The 16,531-nt window shown below is 42.8% G+C and overlaps 1 protein-coding gene across 3 annotated transcripts in view; it reads left to right on the top strand.

Moving 5' to 3' along the window:
• Positions 1-16,531, top strand: part of LOC147709532 (fucolectin-like) — a 1,051,872-nt gene that overhangs the window by 87,177 nt on the left and 948,164 nt on the right. Inside the window, exon 3 of one of the 3 annotated variants that reach the window (XM_086928071.1) lies at positions 15,961-16,264. The exons of the other annotated variants lie outside the window; for them this stretch is intronic. Within the exon in view, the coding sequence (XP_086784197.1) occupies positions 15,961-16,264 (304 nt within the window). The remainder of the gene's footprint in view (positions 1-15,960; positions 16,265-16,531) is intronic. 3 annotated transcript variants of the gene reach the window in all.

The raw sequence follows: 16,531 nt of genomic DNA, 5'->3' as shown, positions 1-16,531 counted from the left end.
AGTATGACCTTGCCACCCTTCTTTTTGATAGATAGCAGATCTCCTGACCTGCCGTCTCTGTGTATTCTTGAAGATGCGTTTTAACGTCTGCTAATGTTTGAGGTTTGGGATCAGATTCCTATGCCTTCTCAAATGTCCGGAGCGGCTTTTCTAGTTGGGTCATTCGAGCTCTTAGTGACGATAAGACACCAGCTCTGAGACCGATGCATGCGCCCTTTATAGCTGCTTTAAAGGCTTCCTATAGGACTTTTGCTGAGTCCACTGATCCCGCATTTTCTCTGGAGTATCTTATAATAGCTGTCCTTATCCAATCTCTAAAAACCGCATCTGTGAGGGCAGAAGCCTGCAATCTCCACTGAAATGGTCGTGGGGTGTCAGTGGGTAGTGTTAATGACAGTAGTACAGGGGAGTGGTCAGATAATGTTTTGGGTAACCCCGGGCGCATTACCAGAACTCAACTTTATAAAAAGTTTTAAAAAGTTTCTTTCTGGATCAGGATTTTGAAAAGCGTGGCCCTGGATTGGTTTAGATCCTTCTTAGTGGAGAGATCTTTCCGTGTGTCGGCCCGCCGTTCCTTTCTCAATCCCATTCTATTGGCCAGGGGGTATCAAACATAATATTGTTTTGTGTGTCATTATGTAATGTGATTGTAACAGATCAAAGAATTGCAGTCAACACATATGTCATGTCAATAATGAATATTGTGTATGTTGTTTGAAGATTTGTGCATATAACTTGTGCATATAACTTGATTTAAATATATAGGTATTGTAAGAAAAGACACAATATTGGCTGCATTTGATTTTGGCTACAGTGGACATTGGCACAAGTACAAGTGCTTGTTCCCATGAGGGAGACACAGGTGACATATTGCCTGTTAAAGGAAAAATGTACAGACTGTCAGACTAGGTCAAAGCTATAATCAACACTGAGGTTGCCTAAATCATACAGTTGGGGGTAATTGAGCTCTCTAGTACTCCTTGGGACATCCAAGTGGTGCTCATGCGTAAATCTAACTCCAAAGGGGGAAAACCAGGGATGAGGTTCTGTGTGCACAACAGAGGCCTAAATGCATTCACTGAGACTGACCCTCACCCTATCCCCAGAGCTGATGAGCTTATTGGTAAGTTGGGGGCTGCAAAGTATTTGAGCACCTTTGAGATGACTTCAGGTTCTTGGCCAAAAGGCCTTCCTCAAGAAACCAAGTAAAGTTTTGTCTTTTCTGTGCCTGCAAGCTACTTTCAGTTTAAAGTGATGACCTTTGGGTTGAACAATGGACCAGCCACCTTCAAGAGGTTGGTAAAATAAGTACTTTTAGGCTTTGGATGTTTCAGTGCAGTACGTCTAAATGATATTGCTGCATTCAGTTCCACCTGGGAGGAAATCCTGGTCCACTTTAAGGAAGTGCTTAAGGTCCTGCAACATGCAGGAATGACTATCTAGCTCAGTTGTGTACTTGGGCCACCAAGTGGGTGGAGGTCACGTAACACCTCTCCAAACCAAGACCCAGACAATTCTGATCTGAGAGGCTCCTAAGACCCAAACCCAAGTCACAGTCTTCTAGGCCTGATTGGGTATTATAGAAGATATGTCAAAGGGTATGATACCATGGTGGGACTACTGTCAGAAATTACTTCTAAAAGGCAACTTAGAAATGTTATCTGCACTGAGCAGTACACAAAATGCATTTGACACCCTTTAGGCACCTTTGTGCTCAGCACCTGTCCTAAAGGCACTCGATTTCAGCAAACAGTTTATTGTCAAGACAGATGCTTCTGAACATGGGATTGGAGCAGTTCTGTCACAGGTAAATGATGAGGGCCAAGATCAACCAGTTGATTTTATCAGTGGGTGACTCCTTCCCATAGAGCAGTGTTGGAGTGCCATTGAGAGGGAAGCCTTTGCTGTGGTCTGGTCCCTGAAGAGGCTGACATCCTACCGGTTTGGGACTCCCTCCAGAATTCAAACTGACCACAAACCTCTCAGGCTCGTTTATGCAGATAAGAGGAGAGAACCTCAAATAGTTGAGGTGGTCAATTTCCCTACAGGACATGGATTTTAGATTGGAACATAGACCTGGGACTTACCACACCATTGCAGATGACCTTTCCATGTTTTTCAACTTAGAAGATGAGAAATACTAGAGTGTAGGTTAGTTACTTATCTTTCGACTAGAGGTAGGAAATGTAAGGACATGCCTCTTTTTACATGATCACCCCAGTAGATTGTGCATGGGAAGAGCAGTTGTATGTCCTTAACTCAACTTTGCTACAAAAGCTGAAAAAACCACCTTGGTCACAAGTGCTTGTTCACCATTGATTGTTGAAACGCACCCCGAGAGACTGACCTCTGACACCCAAAACTTGCACCGAAGTCTACTGGACCCTAGAGAGTTGTTGGAGTACAGTTTGATCTCCCAAGATGGACACTACCCTTCACCAAAGGGAACCAATGGTTTCACTGTGACCAGACACCAGTACTCCAGTGGCAACTGGACTTTTGCTGGACCCAAGAGGACTTCGAGGGACATCTACCCCTGTGGCCAAAGTCACCCCACCTGGACAGTGGACCTTGAAGTAAACCCAGAAAGACCCTTGTTGACTGCACAGCATTCTCAGCATCCTCAGCATCCTGTATCCCTGGCTCCAGGACCACTCCATTAATTGTGGTTTGCCAGGTCCACTGGAATTATGCAGCACAGTAGGGCCAAATTACCCAGCCGTATTGACAAAATTATGCAGCAAGGAAATCCAAATTATGTGGCAGAATGCGGCAAATCTTGTGAAGTCTTAATGCATTATTTCTTCATTTTTATACTTGTTAACACTGTCTGGGCATATGTTGCACCTCATTAGTCCTAGTTTAGCCCCACAACAAGAACTGTTGCAATATTTAGTAAAGTTTCAACTGTTTGAGTTAGAAACACATTTTTTTGTTGGAACCTGCAGATTATGTAGCAGATGATGGAGTGTGTGGCAAATGCAACAAATCCATAAATATGCCATGGCCACTAAATTGCAAAATTCTAGTGGCCTGTTGTTTTCCCATAGTGCTTGGAACTGGACTGGAGACTGCTTTGGTGACAAGGTAACTGTCCAAGAAATCCTTACTGGCCTCTTACTGGCCCCCTTAATCCCCCTCCTGCCAGATTTGGTCACCCACAATGGGCCAAAGTACCCTAACTAAACTTTATACAAATTTGAAAACATTTCTAAACTTTCAAGTTGCCAGTGATTGTTAGAATTTCGAATGAAAAGCAGTGATTTTTGGTTAACATAAAAATCTCCACCTCTGGAACCCTCTGGTGGATTTTGGTCATTTTGGTGGCTATAAATTCATAAAAATAAGATCTAGGGGCCCTATTATGATGGCGGACGAACTTGCGTCTGTCCGCCACCCCTGAGTAAGAGGGACCGTCCGCATCGGCAGCGGTGGTCCCTCCATGGCAATTAGGATGTGACCGCCACCCTGGCGGTCACATCATGTATTTTTTACATTGCGGCGGGTGCTGCTTGAAGCAGCACCCGCCGCGATTTAAAAAATGAAAGCAGTGCATTTGCACGCACAAAGCGCCAGGCACCACGCGTGCCTGCTGCTTCGTGCACGCAAAGGCAGGGGGGTACCATAGGTACCCCCCATGTGCACCCCCCAACCGCCCTTCACCCAGGGAGCCCGCAACGGGTCCCCAAAGTGAATGTCCGTATGCTTTTCCACGGCAGAAAAGCCGCTGCGGAAAAGCATGTGATTCCCTACATCCTAATTTTGCTGGCGGTGTCTGATAGACACTGCCAGCCATGTTAGTGCTTTCCTGCCGCAGTCGGAAGGTGACCGCGGCGGAAAAGCTGCGGACGGAATTCAAGACCCACCAGCCATCCTAATTTGGCGGTGGGTCTGTGAAGGCTCCGCAGCGGTTTTCCCGCATCCTCCGGGTCGGCGGTGGCTTCCGCAGTCCCGGAGGATGCGGGAAAACTGTGATCATAATCGGCCCCTATGTTTGTAAATTGGTGTCAGATTTATTTTGTGTTGGGTGACTTTCCTATTTCTTTGTTTTGGTGCTTCTGAATGGTTTACACTTGTTACTTAGTTTATGCCTGGCTGCTCAATGCCAGAGCTACCTTCTTAGGGTTTTATATAGTGCAAACAAGAGCGAATTGGGTGACAGATCAGATTAACTACAACAACAAGGAAAGTATTGTAGAAGAGTAGGGTAGGGTCTGCTTCCTATGGTCACCCCCACTTTTTCTGTGATTTTCGTTTTTTTCGATTTAGACTGGCTGTGGCCCTGCTAATCAGGCCCACAGCCTAGCTGTTCTCTTTCTAAATTGATACCATGTACTTTAGGTACATACCAGATTGGTTACTGGGTCACCTTTGTGAGTCCCTGTATAGTGTACCATTGGTACCCAGGGCATAGGTGCACCCAAGGCCTACCAGGGGCTGCAGCATGTATTGTGCCACCCCTGGTTGGGCTTCCAAACTGACACCACAAATCTGTTCACACAGCCTGGGTAAGGTGGTGTAATCACCCCTTACTTAGATATAGTATATCTATATATACCTTATATATAGACACATAGTAGCCTATAAGTCACTTCTATTGCTGTGTTTATATCTAGGACCCTAATTCGATATTCCCGATTTATGCCCTTGTGAGGTTATAATCAATAATATCCTGATAAAGGCATAAGAATCAGATCCATATTCAGTAATAGCCCATGCAGTCCAAAGCACAGGACGGCTACTCCCATCGACTCCTAGAAAGCACAACGCGTTCTTTAAACAAAACAAGACTCCAGCAGCCCGGGAAATCCCCCCTGCTTTTGTTTTGATTTGAACAAGAACTCCTGAAGTCCAGAAAGAACTGTTAGTTCTTAGTGACGTCTTATGTCCAACCTTATGTCAAACCTGGCACCTTCCAGGTATAAAATACCAACAGTTGCCTTAAGCAAACACACGGTGTTTTGGAGCAGAGCGGCCATCTACTTGCCCGAGAGCCCAACTGATGCGAGAGCCCACGGAAGCCGCCCCTCCTGTTTGACGCACTGAGAGAGACGCTGTCTTTTTCTCCAGCTGAGAAAATCCAGCTCCGGTGTTTCCAGCCTACCCTTGCGGGTTGCTGGGATATCGAGTCCTGAGGAAAGAGATACCAGACCTCCCACATTCTATTACCAAGGTACGGAGCTGACTAAACCCTTAAGAGAATTCTAGATGCAGATTCTTGGCAAAACAAATCTTAACCAACTTAACTTAAACTGCTACTTACTCATCCCCTCCCACGTATTAGGCTTAGGTCAGGTACACCGGGGTAGGCTTAGTTAGAAGCACCAGTTGAGTACGTTAGTCAATGTATTTATGTATGTATATATTTTATCTATTTTAAAGTATCATATGGCTAAGAAACCATATCAATGTTTTTACATTATTATTTCCTAATACTACTTTTACTGTACGCACTTTACTTTACTTTAAGTATTGCAATTGTGGCAATTCATTTCTCTTGCATGAGAAATAAGACTGCTCAATAAATAACACCTTTTATTGAAAACACCGCCTCTCAATTTCTCTGCATTCTGGTGAAACTAAGTATGCACTGCTGACTAAGTGAAATAGCTGTCTATTGTTTTCACATGACTCTAGAGATACACTCTGAGGGAGCAAAGTTGTCATGTTTATGCAGTTGTCGGAAACTGAATCCCTTCTTGTCTGAGCCAGGGAAGCTTATCCCTCCCTATTCATTCAAGAAAGTTTCCAGTGACCTCTGAGCTAGCTGGCGCAAACCTAAATTAAGTTTAACATAGTCAGTAGAGACCTAGATGACCTCAGTCCTACGTCTACGCTGCTGTTTATGTTATTCCAATGCGCAGAGCCTATTGGGAAAATAGGAACTACACTACACTATGACAGGCCTTAACAATCCGGAAGGCTGAGTACTTGGTTTTATGTGAGAGGGTGCCTGAGCATGAGCTGAGCCCCTCTGCAGCTTTCAGAACCATCTCCTTATAGCTGTTCTATGATATTGCCATACCATATACTCTTAAGTGCAATATAATCCTCGCGGTTAATGCTAACGTTGGTTTGGCTTTATCAAAACATGTTGTGTAAGGTGTCAAACACTTTGGAATACTACCCCTCCCCCCCACCAGTTCTAGTGGCGGGGGTAGCATTCCACCCTTCTAGAGGGAGAAGACATGTAGTTACTGGTACACCTGGTTAAAGTTAAACAGAGCCTCAGCATCAGAAAATGGATGCTGCTGCCACAGTCACGAGTCTGACCTCCTGCTGCTGGATGAAACTCCGCCAGGGGAGGCTTGGACAATAGGTTTCCTGTCAGGGGAGGTGCTGGTGCCACCACAGACAGACTTTAGTGTTTTGGGGCAGGGAGGGCTGCATTCAGAATGCATTTTCTAGACACTGCCTGGGGCACAAAAGGTACTCCATGCATAGCCTGGTTCAAAGCAGTTGTTGGGGCACTCCAGCCCCGCTCTGGTGCGAAACTGGACATAGGGGAAGGGGTGTAACCACACCCTCCCAGGTCCACCTATAGGAGTGGTAGGTAGTCCAGCCCCCAAACTTAGTATAAGTATAGGAGCTGTGTCCCTAGGACTTTAGATTACACTGGACAAATCTTTGCAAGACATATCCTGGACCTTCGACGTTCCATTTCAACTGGAAGACGGAAGACATCTCCTTTGTGGTCAAGGAGTGACCACCCAGTTCAAAAAGGCACCTAAAGCAAGTTTGCTGGTCTGCATTGTTGAGGCTCCTGCCAGATCCCGAAGACTCTGCGACACAGGACATAGACTTCCAGACATCGCTGATGCCGCTCGACGTTCCCAGCAAAGCTGAGACCCGTGGCGAACACGAGAGATGGGGAACTGGAACTCCTGGACATCCTGCATTTTGCAAGCTGCATCTACTTCCCGAGGTATTTGGAAGTTGTGCTTTTGGGTGCTTGAAGCCCCACACCCGAGTAACATTTGCACCAAAGCTCAGACCTCCACACTCCACTAGTGTCCTGTGGGGCCCGCTCTTGCATTTCAGCTTGACGCATCTTTCCGGTTCTTTGCCCATTGGCTAGTGAGCCCCTGGAAGACTTTCCTTTCAATTTAAACTGCTTTCCTGGTTGCTCCAGGCTTGCGCCAACTTCTCGCCAAAAGAGAAGTTCCTCAGACCTTGATGGTCTGCACCAAAGCCAATCTTTATCTCCTTGCTGGATTGCGTTTGCCAAGGCTTGTTGGGTCCAATCTGGATACAGACACCGCAGTCAACTAAATCCTTTGTGGGACATCTAGAATCCAGCTCCTGCTCATCCTTGACACCTCCTGGACCATGTGGCTGCAGAGACAAGCTTCAACTCTTCACCTGAGATCAACGCGACATCGTCTGGTTCCTTCCTGGTCACTGGCCTGTGACCCAGACTCTGTCTCTTCTGCTTTCAGGTTCTTCAGATCTTCGATCCATCCTTGGATCCACCCATACTCTTTTCCTCTGGTCGCTTGCAGCACTTCTTTGCAGATCTCCATAGAAAACATTGACAAAACCTGACACCAAAAGACACCTATGCACCCGGCTTCCCTGGGTGAGGTACCACAAGTACTCTGGTGCTTCCTTGAGTCTTGACTCTCACAGTGTCGTAGTCTAAAGGGGTTTCATTGTAGTCCATCCGGAAGCGCCCTTAAATTGTAACTTTGTAACTTGTTTGTTTACCATAGAAAGTCAATGGTAACTCGCGGCTGTGCTAAGACAGTGCACACGTATCTCGTGGGCCTCCTGCTTCCTAACCATTGGTTGTTTAGGGTAGCCCCAGCGATTCCCTAGCCTCTAGGCTTACTTTCTATTTCGGATGTGGTTCTTATACCACTATTCTAGTATATGGTTTTTGAGGCCCCTAGGGCAAAACGTATACTGTGCAACTTATCGTATGCTAATTGAGATTCTTGTAATTTACTTTTACCTCTGAGCTCATAAAGAATGCAGCAGGGTTGTGTTTAGAATAAATACATATATATTTGATATATACCTTGTGTGGTGTACTTTAATTTGGTATTTAAGGGTTTATCATTGGTAAAACAACTTGCTTAACATGCTCTCTGAAGTCTTAGCCTGATGACTGCTGGTCCATGCTACCACTAGGATAGCTTTCTATAAGGTTGACTTTACAACCACCATCAATAAGGTCAATTAGATTGGTGCACGGTGCCCATTAGAACTAGTGGACATCATATGCCAGGCTAACTTCTCACAAGTATGATACAGAAAATGGGAGGCAATATAATAAAACAGTTTATAAGTCATGGGGAAAGTATTTACAGGAGCAAGGGAGATAAGAACATATAGTCAATTAACATTAATGGTTTGAGTAGAATTTAATGAGTGTCAAACGGTGCGGAGATATGAGTACAGAGCAGTAAGCATTATATGGAAACATAATTAAATATAGTAAGATATGAGGCCCATATATACAAGAGTAAAAAGGTATGAAGTGAGATTGGAACACAAGGACAATCAGAGGTTCTGGCATAGGCAATGTCTGATGGTAGTCAGAACTGTTTGAAGATGGCTGGGAAGCAGTGGAAGATGTTGTGGTTATCAGGGATATGTGCGAAGGCGTGAGCAGGTAGCAAGGCCAGGCCAGCAGGAAGGAGTCGCTCTACAGAGGAGAAAGGACCTTAGTATGAGAGGGATTTGTTGAGTAGATGAGTTGCATCTGATCTTGGGCAGAAGACAGTACCAGATGTTGGGCACAATTCTGGAGAAAGATCTATTGTAGATCATCTTTTGGTAGACGTTTTTTGGTTTAAGAAGTAGACAGCTTGTGCTTCTGAATTATCTGTTACCCCCTGATATGGTCAGTTTCTGGGTCAAATATGAAGGTGTATGGTGGTCCAGTGCCTTCTGGTTCACACATGCAAATTTGAGATGGATCCTAGCATCATATTGTAGCCATTTGAGAGCTTGGAGGTCCGGGTGATGTGATCCTTTTTCTTTGATCCAGTGATGCGCCCAGCTGCTGCATTCAGAGTGGCTTTTAATGGAGCAAGTGTGATTTTTGGGAGGGCACAGGGAAGCACTACCATAGCCTAATTTTGATAGGACAAAAACTTGGACTGCTGTTTTCAGGTCTGCCAAGGGGAGACATGGTTTCCTTTTCCTTAGTGCATGTAATTGTAGGCTGGCTCCTATGGTGGTGGCACTGATGTGCTTTTTCATGGAGAGGGCGTTATCCAAGATTATACCTAGGGATTTCGCAGAGTCAATGATGTGTGGAGTACAGCTCAAGGCATTAAGATTAAGGAAGTCAGTCCTTAATCTAAGGGGCAGTTGCAAATGGTGATATCAATAATAATTCGGTCTTGAGGGAATTGTGTTTGAGGTGTTTGCAAGTTGGCCAATGTTGCATGTTAGTAAGTATGTTGTTGAGGCTATTGATTTGGAGAAGTGAATTTTATGTAAAGTAAAGTGTCATCAGCATGCATGTGGTAGAAAATGCAGGCGAGTTTAAAGATTTCAGTAAAGGTCTCCATGTATAGGTTAAACAATGTCGCAGAGAGAGTAGAACCTTGAGGTACGCCTAGTAACGCTGGCGACTGATCGGAGAGGGCGTGGTGGATTAGGATGCACTGAGATCTGTTATGAAGGAAAAGGAACCATTTTAGCACAGTATCGGAAAGTCCCAAATTACCCTATTAGGTTCAATAGGGTATTTCAATTGACCATGTCAAACGCCGCCGACAAGTCAAATAGGGTTAATAGGCAGGATTCATAATGGTTGAGAGCGTGTAGGGCACCATCAAAAGTATGAACCATGGCCGTTTTGGTGTTATGGGCTGGTTGGAAGCCAGATTGGCATTGGTCGAGAAGTTGGAATTGCTCTATATCATTGCGGAGCTGGGAGTGCCCTCATGTTTTTTAAGAGTTTAGCTAAAGTTGGAATGTTGGAGATGAGGCTTAGTTGTTGGGGTCGGACTGGTTGGAGTTGTTTTTTTTTGGATTGGGGTAACCTGGCAACCTTTGAGGCATTCTGGCATGGAGCCTTAGGTGAGTGAGGAATTGTTTATCAAAATCCATTAAGGGAGTAAGAGGTGGATGGCCTCATAGAGGAGTTTGGAGAGAAGGGGAACATTAAAGTGATTGGGATATTTCAAAGAGGTCAATAGTTTTAGAACCTCATTTTCATTGAAGGATTTTAAAATGGACCAGGCGGCTTTGTTTTTAAGGATGAGGGGATAGTTTCACAGGCATTGATTGTGATCAAATGGGGTGGGATGTTAGGGGAAGCTGTTAAATTCCAAAAAGGAAGAAGGCAAATCCAAGATAAATTAAAAGAGGTTTAATCTTCTGGAGCACAGTACTTCATACAGCCAGGTTCATAACAGAATGGTTTCAACACAGTTCTGAATGATGTCATACACAACTGTATGGCATGTGCCATGATTAAAGGAAAACAATGTGCATAAAAGGGAAACATATTTAAAAGGGAAATACATGGAATGAAGGATATAACACATCTCTTCCCTTACAAAAACTATTCATTCATAAAACACTTGGAGACACGTCTCACATTCCAAACTTGACCATTTTGAGTAACAACACTATTCTTGTTGACTTTGACAATTCTCAAAGGTCTACTATATCTAGCATCACCTTTGAGCAAGATTCCAGGTTTACGTATTCTAACATAATCCCCAACATGAAAATTTGGTGTTCTAACATTCATGTGAGAGTCTTAATGAATGTTGCTTCTATTCTGTTTATACTGTACAGTACGAGCAATATCATCCTTATTCAGCTGTGAACACTTATCCTTAACAACTTTCTTAAACCACCAAGGACAAAGTTTAGAAACTGGATCTCTACCTCTAAGTAAACGAAAAGGTGAGACTTCAGTCGTGGAATGGGGAGTTATCCGATACAACCACAACTTCTCTCTTAGTTTGTCTTTCCATTCAGCACCAAAGTTCCGTGCCCAAATTATATCTTGCTTAAGAACTCTATTATACCTTTCAACTTGCCCAATACCTTGAGGTTCATACAAAGGTGTGGTTATGTGACGAACATTTTGTGATTTTAGGAATTCTTGCATCTCACATGACTGCACCCCATTGTCGGAAATAATTACTTCCGGATTACCTTCCCTGGCAAAAACTTCCTTCAAAAACAAAATCACATTACTAGTTCTGACCCTTGGAACCAGTTTGACCTTTGGCCACTTAGAATGGTAATCCACCATAACAATGGCAAACCTACAATCTTGTGGCAAAAAATTAAAAGGCCCAGCAAAATCTATACCAATTTTCTGCCATGGAAAGTCAGGCCACTTCACAGGAATAAGAAGAGCTGGACTGCATCTAAGAGATTTCTCGCTACTAACACACTCCGGGCACTCTCTAACCAACTTTTCAACAAACCTGTCAACTCCTGGCCACCAAAACAAAGATCTAATAAGTCTTTTCATTAAGGTGATACCAACATGGCTTTCAGGACTTAAATTCAAAATGGTATTCCGTAAAGAAACTGGTGGAATAGACTTTCCTTGTCTGTAAATGAAATCACCTTCTATACAAATTTCATCTGAGACTTTCCAAAATGGGAACATCTCTTCTGGAACATCACTCTTAGAAGGTCATCCTTCAAGACAGTACTCCATAACCTTCTGCAAAACTTTGTCTTCCACCATACTTTTTTTCCACAATTCCTCAGAAATATTTCCAAAATTCCCAGACAACACGTCAGTAATTCCAGCCACAATCTCAACATTGTCCAGAAGCCCTTAAAGGTTCCATTTTTGATGCAAAGTCTTTAATGAACTTACTGTAATATTCACAAAGACCAGAAAATGAAAGAAGTTTCTCTTTTGAATCTGTTGCAGGTGCTTTGAGAATGGCATCAACCAAAGATTTCTTTGGAACAACACCATTTTTTGAGAGAGTATGTCCTAAGTATTTTTTTAAGCTCATACCATAGTCCTTGAGAATCCCACATACACTTTTTAAATGTTCAGAATGACTCTCAACATCAGGAGACCAAATTATAGTAAATGTGAAGAACAAAAAGACACAAGATCAGTTATGGATTTTAGGTAATCCTAATCTTAATGACACTATCTCTACAGCAAAGGCTTTTGAACAATCGGAGAAATGGAGGAAAACTATTGATGATGTTAATGCCAAAGGAGACAATAGTAAAAGTATTGATGAAGTGTGTGGGTTGAAGAAGAAATTTACACCACAATATGTCAAAGATTCTAGGAATATTGTCTGCTTTAGGTGTGGGAGTACAAATCATGTAGCATCATTTAAATGTTGTCCTGCTATTGGGAAAGAGTGTATCAAATGTGGTAGAATTGGGCATTTTGCTAAAGCTTGCAAGGATGATCGCAAGAAGATTATTGTACCTCAAGGGAATATAGGGGCTAGGAGTAGAGAAGTTTCAGTTGTGAGGGATGTAAGTGTTTCCGATGAGGATTCTGGTCTTGCGAGAGGTATGGTTGTTTCAATTCAAGGTGTGAGTGCTGTTGAATAGTATCTTCCTTCTCCTAAATGTTGTGTCAAATTTCTTGGTGAAATTTTAATTCATATGGCTGATTCAGGTTCTCCATGGACCATTATAACATTAGAATATTTTCAGGAAAAGTTTAAGAATATTTTGTCCCTTGATGAATTATCTAGCCCTGATATTGTTGCTCAATGTTTTAATGAATCCACTATTGATTTTGTTGGTTATATTGCATCAGATGTGGAATTTAAAGGCAGATCAGCTCATATAAAAATGTATGTTGGTAGGAAAGGTATCAATGTTCTGGGTTGGAGAGATCAATGGAAACATATTTAAAAGGGAAATACATGGAATGAAGGATATAACACAAGCTCGCCAGGAGGGAGTTTTATATTGTTCTGAATCTTGGTGGTGATAAGCATAGTTTTCTCCACAAAGAAGGAGGTGAATGTTTCGCAGATAGGTAGTGTTTTGTTTTCCAAGGATGAAGGATCGTGTTTGCGGATCATCTTGTTTTTAACAATTTCTAACAGTTTTTCAGGTTGATTAATTGCAGTGTCGAGTTGAGGTTGGAAGAATGCTGCTTTGGACTTCTTGACATGTTTGTTTCTAGGCCTTCCATCTTTGTCGTAAACATTTGAGATTGGACAGTGAGGGGCTGTGGCTCCATGCTCTTTCCTCAAGTCTGAGGTATTGGCGTTCCTCGTTAAGGACACTTTGAAATAGAGGTTAGATCTTTTAAACATGATTCTTTTTATCTGTTTTGGGGCCAGGGTGTCCATGATATTTGACATGAAATTGATGTGGCATTGAGTGAGGTCATGAGCACCATGCATGGAGGATGGTGGGAGTAGGAAGTTGTTACTAAAGGTAGACAAAGTGAGTGGGTTAATGTTGTAGGTGTCTCAGATGCAGAGATCTCAGATGCAATGTTTGGCTTTTACTGGTTCGCCCTTAGTGATGGTTCCACAGAAATTGGGATAGGTGCCCTTCTATTCCTTCTATAGTCTCAAAGTTAATCAAAACAAATAAAAAAACTATTTTGTTCCACACACATCAATTCACATTATTCATGACAATATCTCTTCATTTTAACGAAATGTATTCTTTTACCTATTAATGTATATCCACACTTTCTAGACACCAACCTCTGTATTATGTAAACATTTCACATTGATATAAAAAAATAAAACAATTTGTTTTGTAACCAACGTTACATTAAAAATGCACATTTTAAATCACATGCTATTATAAATAACAATTTATCACAGATCCATCTCCATATAATTGTCTTCTACAAATGGTTATGGATGACAGTATCCCTAAATATATCAAATATACACACAGTTATCATGAAATCACATACAACTCAAATCTTTGTCATAGGTTGTAGATCTTTTAAACAGGATTCTCTCTAGCTGTTTGGGGGCCAGGGTGTCCATAATATTTGACATGGAATTGATGTATTGTTGAGTGAGGTCATGAACGCCATGCATGGAGGAAGGTGGAAGAAGGGACTTGTTACTAAAGGTAGACAATGTGAGTGGGTTATTGTTGTGGATGTCTTGAATGCAATGTTTGGATTTTACTGGTTTGCCCTTAGTGATGGTTGCCTTTTCAGAAATTAAGAAGTTGATACAATAGTGGTCAGTCCAGTCACAAGATAGGATCGGTTCAATTTGTATGGTGTTCTTTCTTTCGATAATTAGATCTAAGGTAGCCCCTTTGTTATGGGTTGGGCTGAGGAAGTCTTGGATAATACTTGGGTCCTGGAGGAAGGATTTAAAGCTGGTCACGGGAGGTTCAATGGAGTTGTTCCAATTAATGCTGAAACATCCAAGAAAAATGTGGTTGTTGGGTTCGTCAATGTTAGAGGAGCTTATTTCCATGATTTGTTCAATGAAAGTGTGTTTATCTCCGGGGAGGTGGTAGAAGGTGTGAAGAGAGCACATACAGTTGTCATTAGTAGTGATGCTGATCTTAAGGTATTCACAGGAAGTGACAGGGTGGACCAGTGTATGTATGCTAGACTTTTCCCAGAGCATGTTTCAATGAGCATAAGACTGTCAAGGTTAAGCTTGAGATAATTTTATAGCACCTTGGAAACATGATCCCATCGCAATGAGTCTGTCCGTCAAGTTTGCTGCTTGCAATGTGTCCCACCTGATTTGTGAGTTCACAGTTCGCTATGATCGTAATAAACTTGCAATAAAAATACTACAATAATGTATTCAATTTGTTTTGAATGTGCGTACACTGTGTAATCCTTTACAGGAGGTAACCGGGAGAAAAGAGAAGGGAAAATAGTATGTTCCTTTTAAAGTCAGGGATATTATATCATTGTCACATCACTTCCTGTGACGTCACGTCCTATGTTGTCTATCCACATTGCACAAAAGAGCTTTGGCCATTGTAATTAGTTCCCCCTATTTTATAAGAACTTGTGCCCTTCTGGGCCACACCAATCGGTGCCCAAAGACAGACAATGCCCAAGTCACTACATGCAGGCCTTGCCCCACACCTGACATAGCTGCATGACTTGTGCCTTGAGAACAATAGCGAGCCTTATCAGGCGCATGTGTAGTTGCACCCCACTAAAAAAAATACAATCTCAAGCAATCCTTGTATTGCTTGTTTATTTTCACCAATCTCCTCTCTCCTTCCATAAATGGTGGGGCACAGCCATGCATACAAACTGCTACTGCAAGGGTGTTGTACTGCCATGTGGAGAGAGAAAGCCTATGGAGCAGGTCATAGCAGGGCTGCCTTTCAAATGGTCCAGCACAAAATGTGTCTTCTCACCAAAGAACCTCAAATCTTCAAAAGTCATAACAATACGGCACACCTACATGTCTCCGGGAACCCTTGTGGCACATATCCGGGCACAACATCTTATCGCAACACTGATGCCCATTGCACAAAGCACCCAGTTGGTCAACTTGGTACGACCCCTCAAGACATATTTTGTGACTTCTTGCACTTGAGGTGCAGCTTGCCTCTCAACTTCATCTTTGACTTGAGAGTGATCTGGATCTTGAGAGTGGCCTGGAGCATGACAGGGTCCTGGAGTGGGTCGCCTGATTGGAGCACAAACCACCTCACATTTTTTCACCCAGACTCTAAACACCGCAGGCAGACATCATGTAAATCTGTGACCAGCTTTATCCAAGTCAGGGCACAGCTTACAGCCTGCCTAGCACACTGTGTTTATGGTAAGAACATGAATACCCATTAAATCTGTTAATGATGTTGTGAAGGTACTTTCCACAGGCAGTTTTAACAAGGTGATTTTACTGCTCACCTTGGAATGGGGGGGGGCAGTTTTCAAAATATTTGTGTCTTGTAAAAAGGAGGCAATATTTGCACTAGTTTGCACTAGTTTTAATAAATATATTTGTACATTTAAAAAAAAGTGTTGGTGCCACAGTTGGTTATGTCTTCACTCAATACTTTCTCTTTCTTCAGATCAAAATTTGGCTTTGAGAGGCCGAGCCACCATGTCAAGTGTCATTGCAGGTGGATCACAATCTGTCGGTTACCTAGGATTGGCGCTCAACGCAATTGACGGCAATCTGGATCCCAATTACTACCATGGTTCCTGCTCCCATACACATAATGATTATGGTCCCTGGTGGAGGCTCGATATGTTAGATGAGTGCTACATTACTAGAGTTTCAATCACCAACAGAAATGAATTCCCAGAAAGGCTGACTGGAGCAGAAATTCTCATCGGGAACTCCCTGGCAAATAACGGAAATAACAACCCAAGGTAAATTAAAGCTATATTCCGTATTCAGTGTTGGATTTCGATCAAATGAATCACAAGAAAAGACACAGCACCTGTTAGGCTTCCTGGAGGCCATGAAATCACTAAACCGTCACAGACCTGAGCAGACTGGTGTGCTGCTTGGGAGTAACATGCTCTGGGAACCAACTTGCATTAGTCCCCTCGTGCAGCACTTTGCAACAAGTGTGTAAAATATGACTGTATATGGACATCCACATAAAGGTGGCATAACCTTGCGCATAAGTTCAG

The sequence above is a fragment of the Lissotriton vulgaris genome, chromosome 6, assembly GCF_964263255.1.
Source record: "Lissotriton vulgaris chromosome 6, aLisVul1.2, whole genome shotgun sequence".
Classification (NCBI taxonomy): domain Eukaryota; kingdom Metazoa; phylum Chordata; class Amphibia; order Caudata; family Salamandridae; genus Lissotriton; species Lissotriton vulgaris.
The sequence above is the reverse complement of the archived record's forward strand: the minus strand, read 5'-3'. Positions and strand labels throughout refer to the sequence as shown.